Here is a 24,579-nt window from a genome sequence, read left to right as displayed (position 1 = left end):
AGAAAATACAGGATCCCTTTTGACATTCATACATTTTTACAGGGGGAAAAATAGGTTTCTCTACGAGGGTGGTTATTAAGCTTTGGGTGTTCCCAGGCTGACTTCAGGGGGTCCTCGCCCCTCTTGGCTGCCAGGCCAACCCCCTCTGTTCCTGAGCATCACTGCCCCAGTGCCCAGAGTCCAGGCCTGCAGAGCAGAACTCGTGTCATCGCCTCACGCTAAAAAAAAAAAAAAAAAAATTACAGTGCCCAGTATTTCCAGTTCCACTTTCCGATAGCTCCTAAACTGGATACTACAAAGGAAGAGCTGGAGACAGGGAGTGACCAGACTGCGCACACGAATATCTAAGAGACCCACGTTAGTGTGTGTGACTACCTGTAACAGGGAAACAGGTTAATCCCGTTTGCTAGAAACCTAGAGGAAATATAAATAAGGGTTCCCCACATTCGTGCATAGTCACAAACAGCTACTGGACACCAGGCTCACACTGCCTCCAAGCGCTGCCATGTGGAGAGGGAGAGCAGCGAGGCAGAGCTACTATGAAGCTCAAGGCAAGAAATCCACACGCTTCACGAACAGAGCGCGCCTGCCCACGTGCAGCCCCTCGGCTCGGGGCCCCAGGGCAACGCTGCGAGAGAGGTGGCAAGCGGCAGCTTTTGCTTGGCAAGACACGTCTTTGCGCTGTGTCCGGGCCAAAGGCTTCCTAAGGGCAGCGTCACCCACATGACTGTTACTTCTAGGCTGCCACAGTGTGCAAGAAATTCAGATTTAAACGTCACTATAGAAAGCAGATTGAAAAAAGCAGCTGTTGGGATAAGACCTCTATGACCCTAGGTGGGCTGCTACCCAGAGGCAAAGCTGAGGGCCAGGAGGGAGTGAAAGGCTCACTAGACGAGGCATTAAGACAGCGAGCGAGCTACCTCCCCTTGGCAGGGCTGCAGCACATTGGCACTAGCAGCAGAAAACAAAACAGATGTTACGAAAGCTTCTTCCAAGCACCAGCGGACTCCACTTGGTCACTGCGGGGAGAGAGATGCACATGGAAAAGAAGTGATACTCTAAGGCAAAGGCCTTTCGCTTCGGGACCTCGGGACACCAGCGCAGCTAAACACCCCCCCCCACCTCAGCTGCTAAGTCCCTCGCAAGCTCTCTGCCCTTCCCGCTAACACCAGCTGCCTAAATACCTCCTGCCCCAGTCTTGCAGGCAAACCACGCACCAGCGCCCACCCCGCTCCAACTTCCCCGAGCACCAGGCCCGGGGGGCACCCCCCGCCCTTTCTGCCGCTGGCATCTCTAAAGGGCCGGTGAACACTGTCCCAACCTTAGGCCTCGCACGGAGGGATATAAGGTATGAGCTGTACTGGAAGGGAATGGGGAGAAAGTGTCAACAAGAGACGTCGTCGATCCAAGTGGTTCAAACTCCAGTCCAAGCCAAGGGGTGGTTAGCTGGTACCGGGAGAGATTTCTGGGAACTCCTTATAAATCTCCAAGATGATCAGTTTGTCCATCTGGCACTGCTGGCCCTCCTCCTCCTCCCCCAGGATGCGCTGCAAGATGCCCTGCAGGTCAGAGAGGCGGTGCTGGTGCTGCAGATAGGGCGTAGAGCGGATGATGGCGTGCATCAGAGACAGATACTCCATCCTCAGCTGCCAAGTGGGAGGGGAGACAAAACACAGAGCACAATGAGAGATTTAAAGTGAGATAAACAAGCATGCCAGCCTCCATTACAGCATGAGCACAGGAACAGCTGTTGCTGCACCACCAGCCAGAGAGCAACTCCAGAGGCACCTGCTTTTTCTTAAGGCTCATTAGTAGCTACGGAAAACTCTGCTTTTCCCACAGCAACCCAGTGCTGCTCTTCACCCGCTTTCAAACATGTGCACATCCCCTGCCTCTTGCAATACCAAACCAGAGAGATCCCTCTTACTTCTACTACTCACAGAGGGTCCCTGTTCCCAAAGGTCCCTGGGCAGAAGGGTGCAGACCACCAGAAGCCTGGCAGATCTTTCTTCAAACATGCCTTTCTACTGCTGCATGCCGGGCCAGATAAATCCCCCTTCCTCCTCAGCCCCCAAGGCTGAGTTGAGCACCCAGAAGTGTCGTGCCCACCCCAGGACTCCACTCTTGCCTGCACCAGCAGGCCCCATGGAGGGCCAGGAGGAACACCATTGCTTTGGGACTGTGCTCCCTTCCCCAGTACCTATGGGTTACTGTGAGCACCTTATCTCCTGGGGAGAGATCAGCAATCTGCCGCACCAGGATGTCTATCAGGACCATCATGTCCGTGTGGTAGAAGATGCTGGCCGTATCCTTGCTGGCAAAGATGTCCTGCAGAAACTTCAGCACTGAGTGCGGCGGCTGAGGCTGATGCTTGAAGATACAAACTGGATCATCTGGGGGAGGCAGAAAGACTCTGCTAAGGCACATGCTCCCCGCTGCCTACCTCCTCCATCTTCAGTGCACATCCCTTCATTAGACCCTACAGGCTTCAGAGAGGAGGCTGCCCCGGCCTTGGCCAGCTGGTCCCTGCCTGTGGCTAGCTTTTGTGCTGGCAGACATTAGTGCCTTGCACAAAGCTGCATAATCAGGATGGCAGCTCTGCAGGGTACCAAGCAGAGACCAAACTTATTAGCATTAGCATTAATCATTGTTTATGTTTCACCTACCATGCCAGGTGAGAGCTCATTAGCACATCGCCTCTCAGCGCCTCCCCTTTTTGCTCAACAGCTACCCCTCATTTTCTCCCTGGTTTATTAAGTCTGGTCCAATGACCCCTCTGAAAAGCCCATCAGAGGCTGTACCAGAAATGAGCTTTCACCTCAGAGACCAGGCTAGTACCATCCCAGAAGCAAGAAAAGAAACACCTCCAAGTTTAAATGAGCCATCACATCCTGCTCTCTTCCAAAACCTTCCCTGCAGACCCCAAGAGGGGCTCTGGGACACTGCAGCCCCGCCCAGCAGTTATCAGGAAGGCGGGCAAAAGAGAAGCATCTTCATTAGGCTGTGGCCCCCCCCTTTCTTCCCCCAGCCCCTCGCAGTAAGGTGATCCCTGCAGGGAATCTGGCAGGAAAAGGGCCAAACAAAGGCTTTGGGAGGAGGCCAGACAGAAGAGCACTGAGATGCCGGCTGCCCTCAAGCTGATGTAGTGTGGAGACAGTGATTTGCAACCCCAAAAGAGAACTAAAGCCAAAGTAAGACGAGCTGCAAGCATCTCAGGATGAGTTATTTACCAGCAAATCAACAAAATGAATCTCAGGCAGCAAAGTTCTTGTGCTCCAGAAGGTATTAGAAAGCACAATAGTGGCATGCAGCACAGGCAGAAATACCTGGCATCGCTCTTCCTGCGGAGATCTCCAGCTTTCTAGCAATCTGCTTTGCAAAAGCTCTACACGTACAGTGGATTTCACTCTATGCCTGGAGCAGACACAAAGCTAACCCTCTGCCGGTGATTCTGAAATGGGAAGTTCCACTCTAAGCAGCATTTTGGAAGGCAAGACCTCCCTCTGGATCTGTCGCCCAGGGCAGATGATCACCAGCACAGGCTGAGGTTTGTGTGCCAGCACTGATGGAGCCCTGTCTGTCCAAGGACAGAAGTGGCCCAGGACCAGCTTTCCTCCCAGACACGAGGTTGCCTACACTGCAGCCAGCCATGCCATGAGATGGGGCTGATCTGACCCGGAACTACAAGGGGACCAGTTTGCATGGAAATGCCAATCCAGAGGCCCCTTCTCTCTTCCTAGATGCCACCAGCATCACTTCATTCTTTGTGCAGCTCCATCCTCAGCAATGCAGCCTGTCACCCTCACAAACTCACCAGGAAGCAGCACGTCCTGCCTGATCCAACAGCTCCTCAGCTACCTGCAACCCCGACACATCCCACCCCTTAACAAGCACCAGGCTCGTCTCCCTGAGTCACCATTAGCTGCACACACTGCCAGGCACGTAACAGCACCGCAAACACTCACCTCCCCTGTTCAGCAGCAGCAGCAGCTTTTCTGTGAAAGTCTTGACATTCGAGTGCTTGCTTATTGTAGTCATGATCACACTGTGTTCTGGAACTAAGGAAGAAACCTGTTCAGCACATCCCTTTGTTTCCTGAAGACCATGGTAATAAAAAAAAAAAATAGTGGAGGGCTCCAGTTTCACACCAGTGCTCTGGGGAGTTTTGGGGAACCACAGTCGTATCAGGGCTATGAAAAGTTTCAGCCCCACAGAGTGGGTGGGCAGGGAGAGGGAAGGTGAAATGAATCTTCAACAATGCATGAAAACACTCGGGACTTCGTGCTTTGTATGTGCATCTGACTCACATGCGGGCTCCAGTCCAGCCAGCCAAATACTGTGAAATACCTTGCAAAAGCTTTACGTTGTGAAACATTACCTCTGCTCACAATCCTCTGAAGCCAAGGGCTCCAGTCTCTAGTATCTTCATACTTCATATCAGCAGTGCCCTGCTGGAATTTACTGCCTTCTCGTAAGAAGGGACGGACAGGTCCCAGGAGCATGCCAGAGGGGAAAAGTTCTTCTTCCCCGCACTCGGCACAGGGCTGTGCAAGGGGAGGTGCTGAAGACTTCTTCTAGGAAATGTCCCCTAGCTGCTTTGGGGGTGATTTCTTGTAATTAAAATATGTTCACCCTAGCAGGCTTTATGCACATGTGTCAGTGTGCACACTCAGAAGCATCCAAACAGCACAGTGTGGCTATTTCTATGGCATAGGGTTGGCAACCCTATAATATTTCACAGGCTGCGAAGTGCTTTAGGATCCTTCACATTGAAAAGCATCAATATAATATGTTTTTAGGAGAGTTTTTGAACTAATGCTGCATCACTGAACTGTACAATAGATTAATCTTGCAGACAGAGGAATAAAAATTCAATCCACTAATAAGCAACCCAAACATCATTTAACATGTTCTTAGCATCAGAGAACAAGTCACTGCTCTTGGCTACACCCCAGGTGGGCAATAATCCCCCAGAAACACACTGCCTGTCATGCATTATTGCCTAATTACTGCAGCCAGGAAGTATATGGGCAACTGTGAGAAGGGGTAACAAATGAAAGCAGCAGAGACCATACTTAATCAGTCTCTGCACAATCAACTTTCACATGAAATTAGAAACTTCCACATAAATTTTAATGAAGCACAACTCAAAATAACAGGTAAATTACTGGACACATCCTTGCTGCTTTATCCTCCCCCCTCTCCACGAAGCCAAGGGTAAAGCCATGAAGCAGAACAAGAGGAAGTCATTAACTAAAGACAATTGGAGCAACAGGAGATTTTGGATTAAGAAGTGGCCTCTCTTAGCAGGACCTGGAACTACTCTCCAATCTTCCAACAACAGGCTTCAAAACTCACAGGCAGCAAGAGGGCAAATGCCCTTCCCTAGGGACCAGATGCATTGTCTGTTCTCATGGAGCTCAGCAGGGGAGGGAGGACAGAGGACGAGGGCACTCAGGAGAGAGCACAGCTCAGGCCAACATTGAAGAGCCTGGCCCCAACACACGGGCTTTGAATGAACTTGAAGAGGTGCAGCTGGGTAAGCAGAAGGTTTGTCAAGACCTACAGAAGGCAGAGGACTTTCTTTCTGGACTGGCACCGAGAAATGCCTGCTGAAGCATCTTCTCTCCCAAATCAGCTGTGCCTACGAGTTAACCCCACTCATGTTCTGCAAGTGCAGCCCAGCAACTGCTTTGATCCAGGCAGTGTGGAAGTACAGAGAGAAATCTGCTGGGCTTCACAGAGCTGCTGTGCCCCAGAGGGTCAGCACGGGCTCTCAGACTGTTTTTTCCTCTAGGGTTTTGCACAATATTTAAACACAGCATACTGCCAGAGGCTAGGGGAGCTGGAGAGGTTATCACAGCACCATGAAGTTCCAGTGAGATTCTCCCTCCCCATTCTTCACGTCCTCACTCCTCCAGACCACTGAAATCCTGCCAAGGCAGAGCAGCACCAAACCGACCTGGAATGTGGAGATTGAAGGCCAGAAGGACGTTGACAAATAAGTCAGGCAGCTGGTCGGTGGTGTCCGAGGGCAGCCCATCCTCAATCACATCCAGAAGGAACTGCACAAACTGAGAGTTGAGATGTTCTACACAAGGAGAAAGAAGGGCATTTACAGCACAGTGAAAATAAACCGAGCAACAAGGGACAACGCAAGCCACTTCTCTGTGCTTTTATGCTTAAAAAACATTAGCGGAGTGCCAGTGTTAGTCTCCAGGGAATTAACAACCCTGCAAGACAGACCACTGAAGTGGCTTAGAACTATCCACGCTGCAGGAGAACGCTGAAAGTTGGTCCCCCACTGGCAATTTTTTTGGAGTAAATAAAACACCAAATCCTGCTCTAGCTGTTGTTCCAGCACCACTGCTGCCAATGAAAGCTTCAGGTAGGAAGAGATTTGTATTCTTGACAACTGGTTTAATCCATCTATTTTAAAAAAAAAGTAATCATCCAGATCATTAGTAATTACCCATTCTTTAATTTAGCTATTAGGAAAGCTCAGGAGCTCATGCAAATAAGTCCACCTGCTTGAAATAATTGCCAGGGTTACAGGAGGAGAGAAAAGCAGGAGGTGTGGAGGCTCATTCCACAGTCTCTACTGCACTGGCTTAAATCTTGTATATGTTTACCAGGGTGTTAAGGTGAAGCTGCTGCGGAGATGCTTATAACAGTCTCTACTGCATTTCTAGGAAATCTGAGCCCAGACTTTCCCAAATATGGGGAACACAACATGGCCAGGGGAACAAGCAGGCAGATAGAGCTTTCTGGCTGAAGGTTGGAATGAAAGTACAAAGGATAAAACAGGCAGGTCTGGCACATTTGCACTTCCCTATTGACTGCAATACCCTTAATCATCTCCGCCTTCCCTAAGAGCTTAAAATACACAGGGCTGCACCGTCCCATTAGAAAGGAGACCAGGAAGAGGCCACATTATGCAGCTGACAGCTTTAGTGGGCGTTCACGTAGTGATTTGGGCTCTCAGCCTCATCAGCAGACAGAATGTCTCCAAAGCAAGTAAGAGGTGCGTGCTTTCACGCAGAGGCAGAGGTAAAACAAAATGCTGCTTAGTCACAGTGATGGGTAAATCCACCTCTTCTGCAGCTTGGCATCAGTCCTCCACTGCTCTACCTCAGATTTGTGCTGCTCTCTGGAAATCTGGCATCTCAGCCCAGTGTTTCAGAAGCCAAGCTCTATTGAAAAAGAGCAGACCCTACTCTTGCCCTGCTCATGCTGGGCTTTCCCCTAGCTGTCCCCACCTTGGCCACCAGGAAAGGTTCCTTCCCTGTGCCTGCCAGCACGCCCCAGATGTCCCACCATCACGTCTGCTGTCCTACCAAGCTGTAAGCATAAGCTGCTCTTACCATAGTGATGATATGGCAGGGGCTCCCCCATGGAGAACATCATTGCCAGCACCAGTGCAGAGTAGCACATCTTTTGATGATCTGCAAGATAAAGGTCCTACCATTAGTTCTTCTGAGGATGCAAAACACTTCAGCTGCAGCTGGGAAGTCACATATTTAATACAGACATTTAACACTGACTAGACTGCTCCTCGTTCCTGTATTTACTGAGCTATAAGGGTGTTTTTCCCCCTGTTTAAGCACACCACATGCCTTCTGCGCCACGCGTTTCCAAAGCAATTTAAAAATAATCACAACAAGAATTCTCGATTTTTTTTCCCCTCCACTTAAGAGGATCTGGGCAAACTTGATCTGAATAATTAAAAGCCTCCCCTGCACAGTCCCAGGACACATCCCATAGTTATGTAATTACTGAACCCAGAAAAAGCATCCATCTGGCCACCTTGAAACACCGCCTGTTCCAACCAACACCACCCCCGGACAGTTATGCTGCTTGTTACCATCTTTGCACTGCTCTACTTCCGCTACCTCAGCTCTGCCTGGAGGTATAAGAGGTCTCTGGGGAGACCAGATCACTGCTCATGACTCAGGCTATGCATCTGCCCACCTCCCAGGCCACATGTCTCCAGCATTAATATGACCCGCAGCCTGCTAGTCCAACACAATTTTCGCTGGCAGCAGCTATACGTGAATACTCCACAGAACCACAGCCAGCGCCTTTCCTGAATTTTAATTAATGGATACACCTCCGCGATATTTGCAGGAAAAAAAAAAGTCATGGAATAGGATCTATGTCATAATAAAATGTAGCCTCTGTCCAGTTCAGCAAGGCCGAAGACGATAGGAAAAGGAGTATTATTTTTATAAAATAGGTTACCACACATACTGGCTAAATAAAGTTAGAATCATAGAATAGAATCATAGAATCATTAAGGTTGGAAAAGACCTCTAAGATCACCGAGTCCAACCGTCAACCCAACACTACCATACCCACATGGTTCAGCTACATCTGCCAGAAAGAGCCTGAGGGCACTTGTTACAAGAAAACTGAGGGTGTATTTATAAAAAAACTGACCAAAACTACTTTTCATTAGAGGAGAAAGTCCCTTCAATGTATGATGCTTCTCCCAACAGTACTGCTTCCCTGGACAATACATGCTGGTTCCAGTTCCCCCTCCAACCCTTTAAGACATTTCACTTGTCTATGCACAAATTGATCCATCTCTAAGCACCTGCATCCTGCAGGTTTTACTGCACAGGCTGATGCCTTCACTGTCACCAGATACTCCTGGACTTGGCCAAAGGACTTGCAACACTTGACAGCTCTCAGATTTACCGTTGGCATGGGGAAAAGAATGCTAGAGAATCATTCCAGCCTCGTGCCCCTGGAACGTCAGTTCTGTGAGCAAAGCCTCTATAAACCAAGAACATGCAGACTTTGTCAGAACTCCACAAGATGCCTGAGTTTTCAAACAGCAAATACCTTGAGTAAAAATAGATCATTTGGGGCTTAACCAGAGATACTACAGCATTAACAAGACTAAGAGTTTGTAGGAGAGCACTCTAGACCATGTGGCAGCAAAGGAAAGCTGGAAACTACTGTATACTCTTGGTAAACAAAGACTGAGGATATGCAATGACTTAATAATTCATACTTCTATAAGAAGGTCTCAGCTATAAGGCGTCAGTGATGCCAAAGCTCACTGTAACAGAAAGAATCTGACAAACTGTTCACCACACGATTTCTTCATTCTTTCCTCCAGATTCAGGAGTTGGGTATCAGAGGCAGGATACTGCAGTAGGTAGACATAGGGACCTGCTGTTCCCATGTTCCTAGTAAGGCTTTTGTGAACAAAACATTTTCTCTTATCACATCAGGAGCAATGAAATAATGGTCTGAGAACAGAAGCCAGGGAGAAATATGTGGTTGTAGCAAATATGGAGGAAGAGATTAATTAGAGATGGGAGGGGGGAGGGTAGTTTTACACATCCTTGGTCCGTCTGCCATGAACTGATGTCCATTCATCTCGGTTGACAGCAGACTCCACTACTAGGTGGCAAATCTTGTCGGATTTGCCTAAGGACGACGAATCAAAGGATGCTGAAACCAGTCAGAAAGCCGAACTTGGGGAAAATCTAGATTAACCCGGTGCACTCGCTCAGCACAGACTCTACAAGTTTTTGGAGTGTCCCAGCTGCAGCCAGACTCATCCAAGACTCACCATGCTGAAGAACAGAGTAATCGCCAGTCAAAGCACAGCTTTTTTTCTTCCAGAGCAGCACCAGTGGCTGCAAGAAAGTAAATAGCATTAATACAACTCTACTGAACCAGAGGGACTCTGCTGACGACAGACTGATAAGCATCACTCAAGTGGCCATGAAGGGCAGGAGAGATGCGGCTGTTTGCTCAGCAGCCTGCAGTTCCGAAGCCTGCTGAGGTACTGGTAAGAAAGCTGCTATTATGTATGAAAGGTATTTCTCAGAGGCCTTCAAAGACCTTGCTTCCAACCACTAAACACAGCAGTGCAAAATCTGGGCACTGGGAGCAGACACAACTGTCTACAACTCAAGTAAAAAGAGCCTGACAGCTGACTTGCATGTACACTGAGCCGCAACAAGGGAGAAAGTCACGATTACAGAGTGGATTAACCCTGTCTGTTTTCTTTGGAATTGTTCTGGCTAATTCTGCCTTGCTGTGGCTTATTATAAGCTCTTCTAACACTGATAGATGTACAGGCCAGCCACAGCAGAGGGAAGTGGCTGTCCAGAAGCAATAAGACCCAAGCATCTGGCAGAAGAACTGGCCAGCAGCCAACATGCCTGCATCAGCCCCAGGGTAAACTGCCTTCTCATCAAAGGCGCCCAGCATCCATGCACAGAACTTCTGCCTCGGCTGCTCTTCAGTAACAAGCCAGGAGGGATCCCACAGAGCTGCTGCAGCCAGTTCAATGCTCCCAAGCTGCTTAATGCTGGCACCGATTGCTCTGGCCCCTGCCATCTTCAGAAGGGATTAGCTATTCAACGGTATGTCGCGGATCAGCTGCTATTCCCCAGTTTCTAGTACTAAAATAAGCTCAAGTCATTCTAGGATTCAAGGTCATGTTTTCACTCAAGGTACCACTTGCCATTTGTTGGCAGGACACGGAGCAGTAAGCACCAGAATGGCAGGAGGGAACTACTAATGCCCTAAAACACCTCTGAAGGACAGACATGTTTGGGTCAAGGATGGTTACTTCTCTGCAGTCCTGCTGCAAAGGCCAAGGGGACTGGATGCTGCACAGATGACATTTGCGCAAGCGCCTGCCATAAGCCTAGCACCAGGAAGGTAGCATGGGATCAGGACACGGATTTGGGAAGCTCCTGTAACTAAAAGCAATCTGTCAGCAAAGGAAGAGCTGCTTTTCACCCTTCAACCGCACTGCCGACAGCAAGGACGGAAAAAAACCCTCACCTTGAGACGAAGCAAGGGAGAGAAGGGAAGCTGCAGAGCTGCAGGCGGGCAGTTCAGAGGACATAGCAGAGCCACTTTTCACCCACTTCCACTGTGATGCTTTTTAGGTCCCCAAAGTAGAGCTAACACTTGCTGGGAGATAGGGCTGCTTCAACTAGATCAGCAAAGGTGCGCTGAAGTCACCTAAGTCAGAGCTCGATGCCCCGCCACAAGCAAGAGGTTGAGTTAGCTGTGCTACGTGGGACAATGCAGCCCCTGGGAGAATGCCCTAGACAGCAACACTGCAACAGGCAGGGAGTGACAAGGGGCCCCACGAAAGCTCAGGACCAGCCCGCCCTGCCTGCACAAAGGCAGCTCAGGGAACAGAGCAGGAGACTGAAGCCTGTTTGAGCATGGTGCAGAAAACGCTCACCAGGAGACAATCTTCATTAGTGATGGATGCACGATAAACTTTATTTTTGGCAGCACAAAATCAGGAGTCATGTTGTCACAGAAGCACAGTCATAGTCCAATAACTAAGTATTATTTGCTTCTTGGGCAGTAAAACCTCAGCCTAGAGAAGAGGCTTCTCATGCATAGCCAGATGAAACACCAACAGCGTGATAAATTCACTGCATGGAACTGATAAGCAGCGGTAGCACAAAGAGAAAGCGTAGCCAACACAGGCGTAATGATCTCGGTCCCTCTCCACACCACCAGTGCTTTGCCCTGCCCTGAGCTGAAACATTATTTTTCAGGCACTCCCCACCTTTGCAATGCCTGCACTTCAAAGCATCTAAGCAAAGGCGAGTGCAAAGCCTTCTGCAACAGGCTTGATTTTCACCTCTCACACCCCTTTCCAGACACCATATTAGCCCTGTTAGTCCTGTCCACCACACAGTTGGGTTGGCACAATCTGTGGTGGGATGCTGCGGACAGGGACATCTATAATGCACATCCAAGGTGGTCATCTTGGACATTTACTTGGCTCTCATGAAATGGATGTGACGGGCCCTGTTCTGTGCAGACTTGTCAATCCCTACACAATCTCATCACCAAATTAAGTTTCTCCACAGCTCCACAACACTCACAGCAAACCAACAGGCTACAGACTGCAATCAGGGCAGCGAGGCTCCAAATATGGGGCTCCAAATATTGGGATTTGATCCACATGGTCACTCAACAGCTACTTTAATTGCTGGCTATGATCAGCACAAAACAATGGATTTTCAATATCCCTTTAAGACAAAATGTAGCATATGCCACTGCCAGCGCTGGTGGCCTACAGGCTGACTTCAAAATGGGAAGCAAAGCTATGACTGCCCAGGGCCAGGCATGCATGGGCAGCTGGAAAGTAACGTCAGGGGAGTATTACTACATGTTCACCTTGTTCTTAGGTTCTTCCTCAGCATCTGCTCCTAGCTGCTGGGAGATAAAGGACACTGGGCTCTGGGGGACAACGCTAGCGAAATCCGACTACGCCACCACCACTGAGCTTTTGAGCACATGGAGCTCAAAGGGCAGGAAGGACGTTCCTGTTAATAGCAGGGACAGATCATCCTAACAAAAGGGAGCAGGAGCATGAAGTAGAAGGAATGTGAGGGCAAAGCCTGGGTATGGAAAGCAAAGAGCTGAGGAAAGCAGGGCCATGGCAATTACCCTGCAGAGGACCAGGACCACAACTTTGTTAACAGCACTACCATCTCCCTTGGTACAGTGGTAGAGAGATGGTCCCTTCCTTTAACCAGCATCTCATTCACCAGCAACAAACACTGCAAAGATCTGGTGTAGAGTGCCAAGAAAAACTGCCTATAAGAAGCTGCAGAGATCTTGAGATCTGCAGGTCTCTCCTGTCAACATCATGAAACAAACTGGAACAGCTCAAAATGTGCTTTATGACATCTACAAGAAGTAATGCAGATCACTAATGACACTTTCAAGAGCTAGAGGGCCTTGCATCATTGGACTGAAACATCCCCTCCTGTGCACTCTCCACTCACAGCTGTAATAACCTGAATAACTTTAAAACCAGACACCCTTCTCCCCAGAGCACTGGGCACATAGAGCAGTCAGGCAGTGAGGGGCCACCAGTGCTGCTGTAAATCATCTAATGGAAAGACACATCCCAGGGGACCTGGGTGCAGCAGCTCTGGCTCACCTTGTGTGTGAGTCTGCATGTCCCGGGCCAACTCCATCGGCAGCACAGAGTTTACAAGCGTTGAGATGACTGCAGCATCCAAGTTGCACATGGCTCCAAAGCACTTCAACAGCAGCAGCCGTAACGGCACCCTGTGTTCCTGCAAAAACAATTCATTAGATCGAATGAATGAGGTCTTGCTCTAAGGCAGAAACACAACTGGCTAAAAGTTCCCGTTGTTGGGAAGCTACAGACCCTCCCAGGATGACGGTGAACCCAGAAGCTCTACTAGCTTTTAACAACAGCACAGGAGTCCTTTTATGATAACTTCACAACTGGGCTGGCTACAGGCTGTTAGCACATGCGGTCAGATGGCAGGTGGCAGCCAGAGCTCAGCTCTGAAATGCTCCACTTAATATGACACAAATCAACAACCTATACCCATCCCCAGCAAACAGAGATTTAATTTGCTGGGTAGCTAGGTTTCTCTGAGCACACTGGGGTTTTGCAAACGCCGCTCTGAAGGATGTTTCCTGACAACGCAATATTTGCAAACCCTCTTCAGCATGTGACGGTTAATGAACAGGATGGGACCAGCTCCTCCACTGTGAAGCTGTCAGGTTTGTGCTGGGAGCAGAGGGTATAACCAGAAAGTTTTGGGACATGCAGGGATTCCAGCAAAGATGATGCTCAACCTGCAGCTCCCACGTAGGAGCTCTGGTGCTGGGGTAACCTTCATACTCCAGCCTCAGCCAACAACCCCAGGGTTCAGAGAGCAGGAGTGAGCCAAGCCCTGGCACTGGGCACGACCAGCCAGGATGGGAGACCCAACTGCTCTCCACCTGGCCAGGCTTCCTTGAAATGCTGGTCAGAGAAGAGCAGGCAGTGAAAGCCAGCAGGCTCCATTAAGCCTGCCTTCCCACTGCTCTCAGATATGCTACAGCACCCCAATGCTGAGCTCTGGGTTCAGACACACAAGTGCCAGATGAAAGCTAAATGCCATAAGGCTTGACATGTTGTAGCTGGGGACTTAGAGACAAGATGGGGACAAGTTTCCAACCCCCGCAGAGTCCTACAACAGAAGTTCCAGGAAGGAGAGGGCCAAAGCAACACTGCATAGGCATTGAAGGCAAAACTTCAATTTCTTCCTCTGAATACTGAATTCCTTCCTCAGTCCCAGGGCTTCTACTCACAACCTACTTTCCTAAGCAAGGCTATTTACTAATGCACAGGAGTGCATCAATTAAAAGAGCAGCAGTCACAGCCTGTCAGCTTTCCCAAGGCATCCTCGGAAATCCTTCCTCTAGACATTAGTGATGCCGATTCTGTCCCTCAATGGAGCTAATAAAAGCAGCAAGCTTTACTCTTCGCAGTGCTAGCTACCACTTCAAAGTCTATAGCATCCTCTGCTCTTCCATACAGCTTGCATGCATAGCGTTGGCATTAGCCAACATGCAAAAGGGATGTGTTGCAACTCCAGCTAGTTCACAGAACTGCCCTATCCAGCGGGAACATCTCACATATATTCATCATAGCACCCCTGCTCTTTTACATCTTCATGGAAACCTCAAAAAGAAGAGAGATTTGATGCATTCTGCCACCTTACCATCTGATAATAAGCCACAAGGGACAGGACGGATTCAAACTCATTCTTCTTGCACATTTTCTTGCAAACTTCTGGGTCTGCATCTGTCTGGAAGTAGGAATGAACAGGTCAGCCCAGTGGCACATCAAAGCAGCAAGGTGCCTGCTGCAGGGACCTTGAGGGAGGCCAGCTGCTTTCAGATCTCAGTAGCCCCAGCCCAACCATCTCACAAAGAAACTTCAGCTGTCACAAAAACCACTCAAGAACCACTACCCTGCAGATTCTGCAAGTGAATTCTTGAGAAACATCTCTGCCATACAGCATGTCTTGGGCTGAAAACATCTAAAAAAACCCATGACATGAGCAGCAGCTTGATGAGTGCATCATGCAGTTGCACACGGCAGCTCCAGCACCATTCCCACCCTGAGAAGCATTGTACATCTCCCCCCCACCCCTAAACTATGAGGAAATGGTTGCACAAAATCTCCCTCTGTCTTGCCCTGCAGGCCCACAGCAAGGCGGCAGGCGATATGTTGAGTGACAAAGACACTGGCATTTATTACGCAAAAAAAAAAAATCTATTCTGCTTATGTCAGAACTGGAGAGGAATATGAAACGGGTGCCAGAGAAAACCCCACACCAGCACTTGTAATACAGACCGTATCACTGTGCTGAGCGGCAGCTCCCATACCACCACACTCCCTGTACGTATACGGGATTGTATGTGCTAGTGACAGCATTGGGACAGTATTTCCCACTGCTGCTCACTATGGGGATGAACCTCTCCTATATGCACAGAGGTGGTGAGATACTTTATACTTGCTCACAAAAATAGCTTTGAAGCTCATTTTCAAGACAACCAAAGAGTTTTCTTTGCATTTAATGGGCCTCACCCTGCAAGTACTTCCCAGCCACAGAGGATGTTTCAAATGGATGACATTTTATATGGGCCTAGGAGTGCAACAACACCCACAACAAACCTTCAGGTTTACTGCAGGACGACAGTTTTTAGTTTTGGAGGTGAGGGTTTATATTCTCCTGTGACAGGTAAATACCACAACTAGCATGAAGAACAGTTCTAGAACTCTTTTCAGAACAGCTTTGAACAGCTTCAGAACAGAAAGGCAGGGCTTCACATCGACAGTAAGGGATGCACAAGAAACCTATGCCCTCCGAAATAGGAGATCTGATGGCAACATAGGAGTGAAGGAGGTCAGAAAAAAGGAACTTCCCTGGGACTGTCTGCTCTGCCTCTAAAGAGAGAAATTTACTCACCAGGATGCGAAGCAGCTCCTCCAGGTAGCAGCAGATGACGTTCTCATCCTCGTAGAGCGCCCAGCTGCGCTGCTGAGCATCGTCCTTGTGCCTGGCCAGATCTGCAAAGATCACCTCCAGCCGCTGCTCGTCGTGGCAGATCTGTCCCGAGGGCAGCCCCGCACTCAGATTCTGCACGACAGCAAAACCACTGGTTAGTGGGGTCCTGACAGCTAGCTGTTGTTTGGGTGCCTGTTTCCTCTCATCTTTGTCTCGGGACTGGCAGTTGACCTCATTCAGTCAAGAGCTGGCAGCAAAAAGACAGCAAGTTAAAGACACGTGTTATTTCAGCTCTTATATTTTTGGGGCCTCTACCCGCCTCCCTTCCTTGCACAGCCAATGCAGTGAATGAATCAAAATAGGTGCCAGAACTGGTGCATGGTCAGAAAGTCTTTAAATCCAAGCTGCCACCATCCTGCTGGAGCATTAGCTGTCTTCTGAGGATGTTGAAGAACCCAAGAAACCTCACTCAAACAAAGCTACACCCCTTTTTTCTTACTGCTTTTAGTAACCTAAGGCTGATCCAGGCAAACCAACGCTCCTGAAGCCATGGGAATTTGTACCTGTAGGGATCTCTCCTAGATCACATAATTGTAACCTCTTAGCACACATGCACACCACGAACTTCCCCACTTCCCTTCGCAGCAAACCAGAGGGTTTTTGCAGAACACCACCAGCTGCCTGCCTGCCCTGGGAAGGGCGAACGCTGCCGTAAGGGCAATGCCCATTTCCCATATGAGAGGAACTTAAGGCAAGAAGCCAACTCAGATGACCACAGCCCTCTGCACATTTCAACACACTTAAAGGAAAACCCAAAATGCTTGGCCAGAGTATTACGCTCAGTGCCAGCTCAACCCTCATTTGCCATTCCCAGAGGGCACCCAAACACGTCACATCTTTCACAGCAGCAGTCCAGTGCACCAAGAGCATGGGGCAACCCAACCTCAGTGAACCCAAAGGTACTCTATTACCTCCCCACAAAACAAGTAAAACACTGGTTTCCTTCTGGGTGCGGGCATCAGGCAGGTGTTCAGAAGCCCTTCAGAGGACACACTGTAGACTCTGAAAATTATCCTGAGAATGGGGAAAGCCAAACCAGCCCGGCATGGGCCAGGACCGCTGCCAGGCAGCGGCTGAGCACAGCTCCAGGCTCACCCCCAGCAAAACAAATGTGTCCCAGGACACAAAACCACCACGGTTTACAACTGCCTCCAGGAAGGAGAAGTTCCCTTCACTGCCCCTCCCTCCAGCCTTAAAGGGACAGATCTTCCTTTAGTCCTTGACTCGGGAGCAAAGACTTGCATGGTACTCTACATGCCAACTGTTCAATACTAGGTCTGCAATCTTCTGCAGCAAGGACAGGAACCAGTTAATCTTGGGCTGCTTTGGTTCTGCTTTCTTCCAAACAGCAGAGCTCAGCCACCGTTCACAAGAGCTCTGAAGCTTGTAGCTACGATTCAGACTAACTCAGCAAATCTTACCCCACATACTCCTTCCTCAAATTGCTGTCATCTGCGTCCCCACCACTTCCACCTCATATATAACCCTTGCCATGAAGGCTTCACTCTTCAGTTGTCTTTCCTACAATTTTCCTCTCCTTCGAGAAGGAGAGGGGAGTAGTCAAGCAGCAGTTAACCTGCCCCAACAGCTGGTGTGGTCTGCAATTTAGGATAACCCTCTAGGACCTAAGTATGGTCCTACCTATACCTAAGTATGGTATATGAACTACCTGGTTTCCTGAGATAGGGCAAGAGGGGGGACCAGCACATGGAACCAGGCTGATCACAGGTGATGAGCCTCAGCACCATTAAGAGAGGTAAGGACTAATTTGCAGAAGAACTAAAATTATATACACAAAGGTTTCACAGCAGTGACAACAAGCAGCAGGAGATCAGCAAGGTGGAAGAGAACGGAGCTGAGAAATTCAAACAACAGGGAAAACCCACTCAGTGAGAACAAGCCCCTAACAATTTTTGGATGAAGCTGTCTTGCAGCGTGTAGTGACAAGTCACAATCATTCAGTGTGAAAAGGCCTTTACCACTACCAGCCAGGACACCCTGCTACTGCACAGCGTCTTCTCCTCCTGGAAACCTAGAGAAAACTGAGTTCTGTCCTGGACTTCCAACAAGCTGGCTGTGTGGCCGGGGGCAGCAGTAAGCAGACCTTCACATTACAAGCGGAGCAGAACGATTTTGTACAGAGACACAAGCCCATGTTTTGTGTCACACAGTCGCGCACCCACAACACCAGCATGCGAGGCTGCCAAGTGCAGGAGCAGCACACTCCCTGAACATCTTCAACCCCCCAGCCCTTTCTGGGAAAACCACTGTAGGTTTAACAGTAACGTCTTGTCTGCTTTATTAGAGACAGAATTGTTAGTAATTTGCTTCAGGGTGTTTGGGGTGTGAACTAATTAGGACTTCAATTCAGTGCTTCAACTATATAATAAAAAAAGTATACGTGTTGCCACTGCTCATTACATAATCTTTGTCAGGCAGGTAACGAAGGAAGGAGCGTGCTGGTTTAACACAAGCCTCTGTGTGCTCTTAAAATTTTGGGAAGCTGTGGATGGCCAAACAGAAAACGAGGTAGCCAGCTCTCAGAGAGGATGGCAGCTTTCAGGAGCTGAGCACAAATGCAGGAGAATCTCCCACTGAATGGTGATTTATCACGTTAGTGAAGAGATTCGCTTGGTCTCGCCATCTCCTCCTCTCTTTAGGAGGACCTACAACACTGTAGCATCACCTGCCTGTCCTCACGTGTCCCAGCTGCTTGGGAGAAGGTTCTCCATTTACATACCCTACTCACCAGAGTACTCACATCCTCCTCACCAGAGCAGTGCAGGGCTGGTCCTACCTCAGTCCACTGCTGGGACGTCTTTTTGGATGAGCATTTTAACGAGTACTCGTTTTAATGATCACTCTATTCAGCCTCTTATCACTAATCTGCTTCCTCCAGTCCTTCATCTGCAGCCTTTATGACTCCACTGAGCATCAAGCTCCTAATGGACTTGGATGAGATCAATTCATTAACAAGCTCTTCAATCCGACTGGTGTAACTACACCGCGCACCATCTCAATGCACTCTCAGCACCATTCTCAGCCCTCCCACCATCAGGGTCAGGTCTCTGCTTATTAAACATCTTGGCAGCTACTTCAGCCTGCAGCCTCATCGTATAGTCACTTCCAGGAATCTGCCAGAGAGCCCATAAGCAGGAGGATGTTTCGGTATTTCTGACAACGCCACCCTGCGTTATCTTGCTGCTTCAAATAGTTCCCTCCCTCCAGCCCAGCAGAACAAACTGCTGCAGGGATTATGTTCCTCCTGAGCAGCCCAAAAACATTTTGGGAACCTCATTGCACCGTCTGCCATGCAAACCCAGCTGCTGTCCTGCCAAGTTCTTCCTCCCATTTCTTCCTCGTCCCCTTCCCATGCCTCCCGCCCCACCACCACGCCAGCAAGTGCAGCGGATCACCAGTGTCGTGGGTATGCACACCTACCAGCAGTGTCCCTCCAGATGAGCCCAGATCCACCTTGGGTAAACCGTACAGCAGGTTTCTACACACATTGCAGGGGGAATTCCCCCCTCCTCTGGGGCAGCAAACTGTTCCCACTACAGCACCACCTACAAAAACCAGGTGGCTAATGCTGCCCTTGACACACGCAGACTGCCAGGCACCTCGGCAGCCGCTAAACCAGATTAAACATGGTGCAAGAGAGACGCCTGACTTCAGCTGAGCCAAGCTCTGGAGGGCAGGCCTTTCACACGCACTCCTTCCGCAGCAGCGGGTCTGCTCCTGGCTGGGCACCCCAGGGACACAGCCCCATCGCGGAGCAGGTCCGCTCTGCAGGGAGGCAATGCCTGCCGTGCACAGATCTGCAGGTGAGGAGCACTTGGCTTTCAACCACCACATTAGCTATGCTTCAGTAAGGTCTCTGCAGCCTTTGCTTTGCAGGTATCCCGGCCATCTGCAGCCCAATGCATGGTTGCTCTGCAGATGTACTCAGCAGCGGCTCGCTCTGGATGACTGTGGCCCATCTACAGCTGCACTGAGATGGCTGCATGTGAAGACTCTGGCACAGACCTTCATAAAGGTTCCTCAAGCAATTAGTGAGCAAAGGACTTGCCTAACCACCAATGCATTCCTCCCTGCCTCCAGATTCACATTTCTTACAATATTTCACTAAGGAGGAGCCCTACGTAGGCACGCTAACAGCCCAGTCAAAGGAGTCAGCCTTGAACACGCTCACCCTGCTGACCTTCTCATTGTCCCAGGCTAGCAGAGGGACAAAGCTCCCACAGGGAAAAGCTGAGCCCCAGACCAGCATTTGTGTCTTGTCAAAAGCAATTCTCTATTAAGCAAAGCCAAATCAATGAATGAACGGGAACTGCCCATGAGAGGCAGCCCACATGGATTCAGGGGACGCAGGGGGAGCTCGGCCACATTAACCACGAGGTTTGTCAGGACTCCTTGGCAACAACAGGCGGCCATCAGGCGCTGGCGATGGGCAGCTGAGAGCAGGTCACAGCCCAGCGCTACAAGGGAAACCCCCTCCAGAAATACGTCACCTCCCACAGCAACCCCTTAACTTGTTCCTCCATCTCCAACACATCCAAGAACTGTTCAACCCCACCCAGCAGCCTGGGCTGATCTATAAGACTGAACTGAATTACAGACCTTTGTCAGCAGTTTTCAAGCTTAAATTTAAGGCAACCAGAGATGGGTCTGAGTCACAAGTGGAACACAGCAACGCTAATTTAAAAAAAAGCAGATAAGCAATTTCTAAGCACTCCCTCTCAAGGTGTAGCTAGCTTGTGTATTGGGCAATTTTTCTTGCCTCACACTCAGTTTAATAAATCTTCAAATCGACCTCTCTAGACAAGATGTTTTCGGTGCTACACCCTCCTCTCAGATGGGAGATAATTCAGCAGAGTTGAAGGCGATCACATATCACCAATACATACTAATCCAAGTGATTCTTTAGATGCTTGAAAACCAGGCAGCATCTGTATTATCTTACATCCAAATTTCAAACAAATTCCCGTGAAAGCCAGCTCCAGGTTAGACGGTCACTGCAGCAATGCCTTTGAAAAGAGGTTTCATTTCCCTTTGCGCATCTTGCCCAGTCACCATGCCACTCATCAGGAACCAGCTCAAGGACAAGAAGAGGAGCCATTTCCAAGGCCAGGCCAAATCCTGACACGGGGAAGCCAACTCAGCACGTTTGCTCCTGCAGATCAGGCTTCCCCAAGCAGTATGGTACCTCTGAAACATCTTTCCTAAGGTGTGAGCACCTCAGCACCCTCCTTGTCTTTGCTGTTCTCCTGTGGTAGCCTTAGGTTACCTCTCTAAAAGCAGGAGCATGATGCTGTCCCAGCAGAAGGGTCTTTTGTTTTCTTGAAAACATGTGCCTGGGCAGACTCCACACTGGAGGAGCAGCAAGGTAAATAAGAGGGAAGTGCCACCACGATTCAACCTTCAGAAGGCACTGGGGATGGGAGCGAGGTAATGGATTCTGGAATTGATTTTGTAAATGATGATCTGACTTCAAATAAGACTGGCATAGGAATAGAAAGGATAAAACTAATTAAAGAACGTGATACAAAAGTTTGAAGCAGGTATGATATCTACCATGAGCAGACCAAAGCTTTAAATCAAAGCTGATCTCTCGCTCTGTTTTAGGGGGTGGAAGAAAAACCTTGAAAAATATGCAAAAGAAGAACTGACCACATATTTGCATGGATTGGGGTGTAGAGGGATTTCAGAAGTTAAAGAAAAAAAAAAAAGCCCTTGACACAGAACTGAGGACTCAGCAACAATTCTACACAGAAACCCCTGAGATGGTGGAACAATTTGGTATAATGAACAACACAAAGTCAACGATAATAATTTGTACCATTAAACTATGCCAGTGAAGCTACGGCAGCACAGCCACCCTACAACTACCTGTGACTGCCCTTTCAACTGTTAGAGCTGGTCTTCTACACCAGGTGAACAACCTCATCTGGGACCAGGCACCCATGTATCAGCAGAGCTACATCTTCTGCATGGGACACTCAGAAAAATGCACACCACAACCACAACATTTACACCTGAGCACTGTGCAAGTCCACGCAGGCTCTCCTTGTGAAAGCAGTACTGCTCAAGATAGATAATGATGAGGTATTACGAGATGGGACAGGACCTTCTTCTGTGTCTCCATACTGTACTGGGCATTTTTAAGTCCCACAGATGTCCTAGATGACAGATAGTGTATCAGTTGTGGGTAGATCCATACTCGCCCCTGCACCAGCATCAGAATTTCTTCCCATCTTTTTCAGGCTGGTCTGCAGCAATGGCCATGAAATTGAGGTTTTCAAATCCCCTCTGCAGAAACCTGGCACTAAAAGACTTCTGTGGAACTACGCTTATTGTATCCTGAGAACAGGTATTAAAGATAAAAATAATATTCAAATCTCACCCAAGGTCCAAATAACAGAAAACTGCACTTCTTAGCATGCAAGTCAGAGCCAGAACATTTGCTTGACACAGCTAAATTTTTTTGCTGAATCTAGATCGCGCATTGACATGGTATCATTATTGAAGTAGGAAGCAATTAACCGTTGGGTTATGGCCACAAACTGAGACTTGATGATTGCTTATAGGATCCTCTATTCAGCGCAGACAGTTAACCAGATTACGATTTGATCTAAAATTTGAATGCCATTAGTTTTCCATATTGAAATGCCTCTGAACAGTTCATTATAATCTTGCCATTAGCAATGGAACTCCAATCTTAGATGTTTATATGAAACATACTCCTCGGGGCTGTATTCGGCAAGTGGGAGCTGAAATTTATTATCCCCCCTAACTAAAGCAGAGGGCTGCCCAGGTGCACTTCGCCATTTCAATGACTGCTGCAAGAACCATTTTTTCATTTCCCTCCTTGCGTATCTGCAGCAGAGGAAGAAGGAACATACAATTATTTTGGCATAGGGCATATTTAGAACAAGCTCAAGATAATGCTCTTCCTCCAGTGGCTGAAATACTCTTCTATGTTTTTTTAAAAAAAGCAGGGCTCAGGCATGTGTTGTGGAATAATAGAGAGGTTCGCATCTATGGAAAACTAGTTTTCATCGCTTTGATGAAAGACCAGGCCAGACACCTAGAAGTTTTGGGTGGTCCATCGTCAAAAAAGACTAGAATCTGTGCAGATTTATAGTACGCATAGGCATCTGAATCTATACAGAGGACGTGCAGCACTGTAGAAGAAAACAAGTCTATACAATGCATTACTTTATAAAAAGTTTCCATAATGAAACACTTGTTGCGAAGGCTCCATTTTCCTCAGCTTCTATTTGTCGCATTCATAACAGAAAATACCTCTTTAAAAAGTCACTATTAACTTCTTTCTCTGATTCTATGCTGCCACAATGGTTCTCCATGAGCCTTCACAATCAGTGGTCAACAACTCATGTCAGAGCTTTCTCAGCATGCCTCAAGCCCCGCTGCATCCATTCCCACCGCTGCTTTGTCACCAGTGGGACCTGGAAGGTTGTCACCTCCCACCTGATGTGCTCCTGTGGTTCAATTCACTGCCATCCATCTCCTCACCCTCTCCCCAAACTGCAATCTCATCTGAGACACCCACCCCTCCACAAGGGCCTACCAGTGCTTCCCAGCACCAAAGGCCCTCTCAGCTGGTTTTGCCTCTCACCCCCAGCTTCAAACTCAAGGTTACGCCATACATCTGCAGCTCATTTGGGGAATAAACTCACCTGTTTTCCGCTTTCCTGCTACCGATACTCAGACTTGGTTTAAACCCCTGGTTCCCTTGGGCAGACACTCACCCCATCTAGCACCTCTCCCCTTTCCTTTGGGATCTCACTCCAAACATTAGGAGAGCTCATTAAGCTCGTAACACCGTCTGCCTGATGCTAGGAAGTGATTTGCAGCAGTCCCCCAGCCCAGCCCCGTGCGTGTTACCTTACTCTCCACCACAGAGATGAGAATCTGCTCCATGATGCTGCTGGTTGCTGGGATGGAGGTCTGGATGTGGCCGATGACCACGCCAATGGCCACGCGGGACAGCTCGTAGCTGAGGTGGGTGTTCCTGCGCACCAGCTCGATCAGTTCAGCACCTATCGTCTTGGGGACAGATGCCGCCAGACCACTGGGTTCTGGTGGCACCAGCTCCACCACAGCCGCCTTCTTATCCTCCAGGCAGAGGGAGCTGAAGGCATCCAGGCCTGCAGGGGGGGCCGGGGCAGCTTTCTTCACCTGAGAAGTCTTCTCCCCATCCACCGTGTGGGACCTCTGGGCCCCCCCTTCAGCCGGCGGTGCTGGGGCAGCCCGCTTGGTCTGGGGAGATTTGCTGGCCCCATCCTTTGGGGAAGTCCCGTAGCGGGAGTGGGCCACAGAGCCGGCATCCAAATTGCGTGTTATCGTGGTGTGGACGCTGCGGCTCGGGACAGGGGGTGGGGTGTTGGCAGGACTGGAGGTAGCCGTCGGGAGAGCAGCCTCTGACGCAGAAGAAGCGGTGTACAAGGTATCCAGGGATGTCGTGCTCATAGAGGAGGCACTAGAAGCTGACCCAGGGATAATTTCAACAGCGTCTGAAAGGGAACAATTAAAAATGCCTTAGCAACAGCATCAAAGGAAAAAAAAAAAAAAAAACCAAATTGCTACAGCGCAGTCCATTAAAAGGCTCATTGTGCATGCGACCAGAGCAGTTTAACTCCTCTTCCTGCCTCACTTATCTCAAAGC

At 49.1% G+C, this 24,579-nt stretch overlaps 1 protein-coding gene across 1 annotated transcript in view; it reads right to left on the bottom strand.

Annotated features, from left to right (window-relative positions):
* Positions 1 to 1,442: 1,442 nt before the first annotated feature.
* NCKIPSD (NCK interacting protein with SH3 domain) overlaps positions 1,443 to 24,579 on the bottom strand; it is a 36,674-nt gene continuing 13,537 nt past the window's right edge. Inside the window, exons 5-13 of the mRNA XM_009573013.1 lie at positions 23,799 to 24,427; positions 15,792 to 15,962; positions 14,538 to 14,624; positions 12,953 to 13,091; positions 7,365 to 7,445; positions 5,963 to 6,091; positions 3,966 to 4,058; positions 2,221 to 2,393; positions 1,443 to 1,646 (exon numbers count right to left, since the gene is read on the bottom strand). Of these exons, the coding sequence (XP_009571308.1) occupies positions 1,443 to 1,646; positions 2,221 to 2,393; positions 3,966 to 4,058; positions 5,963 to 6,091; positions 7,365 to 7,445; positions 12,953 to 13,091; positions 14,538 to 14,624; positions 15,792 to 15,962; positions 23,799 to 24,427 (1,706 nt within the window). The remainder of the gene's footprint in view (positions 1,647 to 2,220; positions 2,394 to 3,965; positions 4,059 to 5,962; positions 6,092 to 7,364; positions 7,446 to 12,952; positions 13,092 to 14,537; positions 14,625 to 15,791; positions 15,963 to 23,798; positions 24,428 to 24,579) is intronic.

The sequence above is a fragment of the Fulmarus glacialis genome, unplaced genomic scaffold, assembly GCF_000690835.1.
Source record: "Fulmarus glacialis isolate BGI_N327 unplaced genomic scaffold, ASM69083v1 scaffold20252, whole genome shotgun sequence".
NCBI lineage: Eukaryota > Metazoa > Chordata > Aves > Procellariiformes > Procellariidae > Fulmarus > Fulmarus glacialis.
The sequence above is the reverse complement of the archived record's forward strand: the minus strand, read 5'-3'. Positions and strand labels throughout refer to the sequence as shown.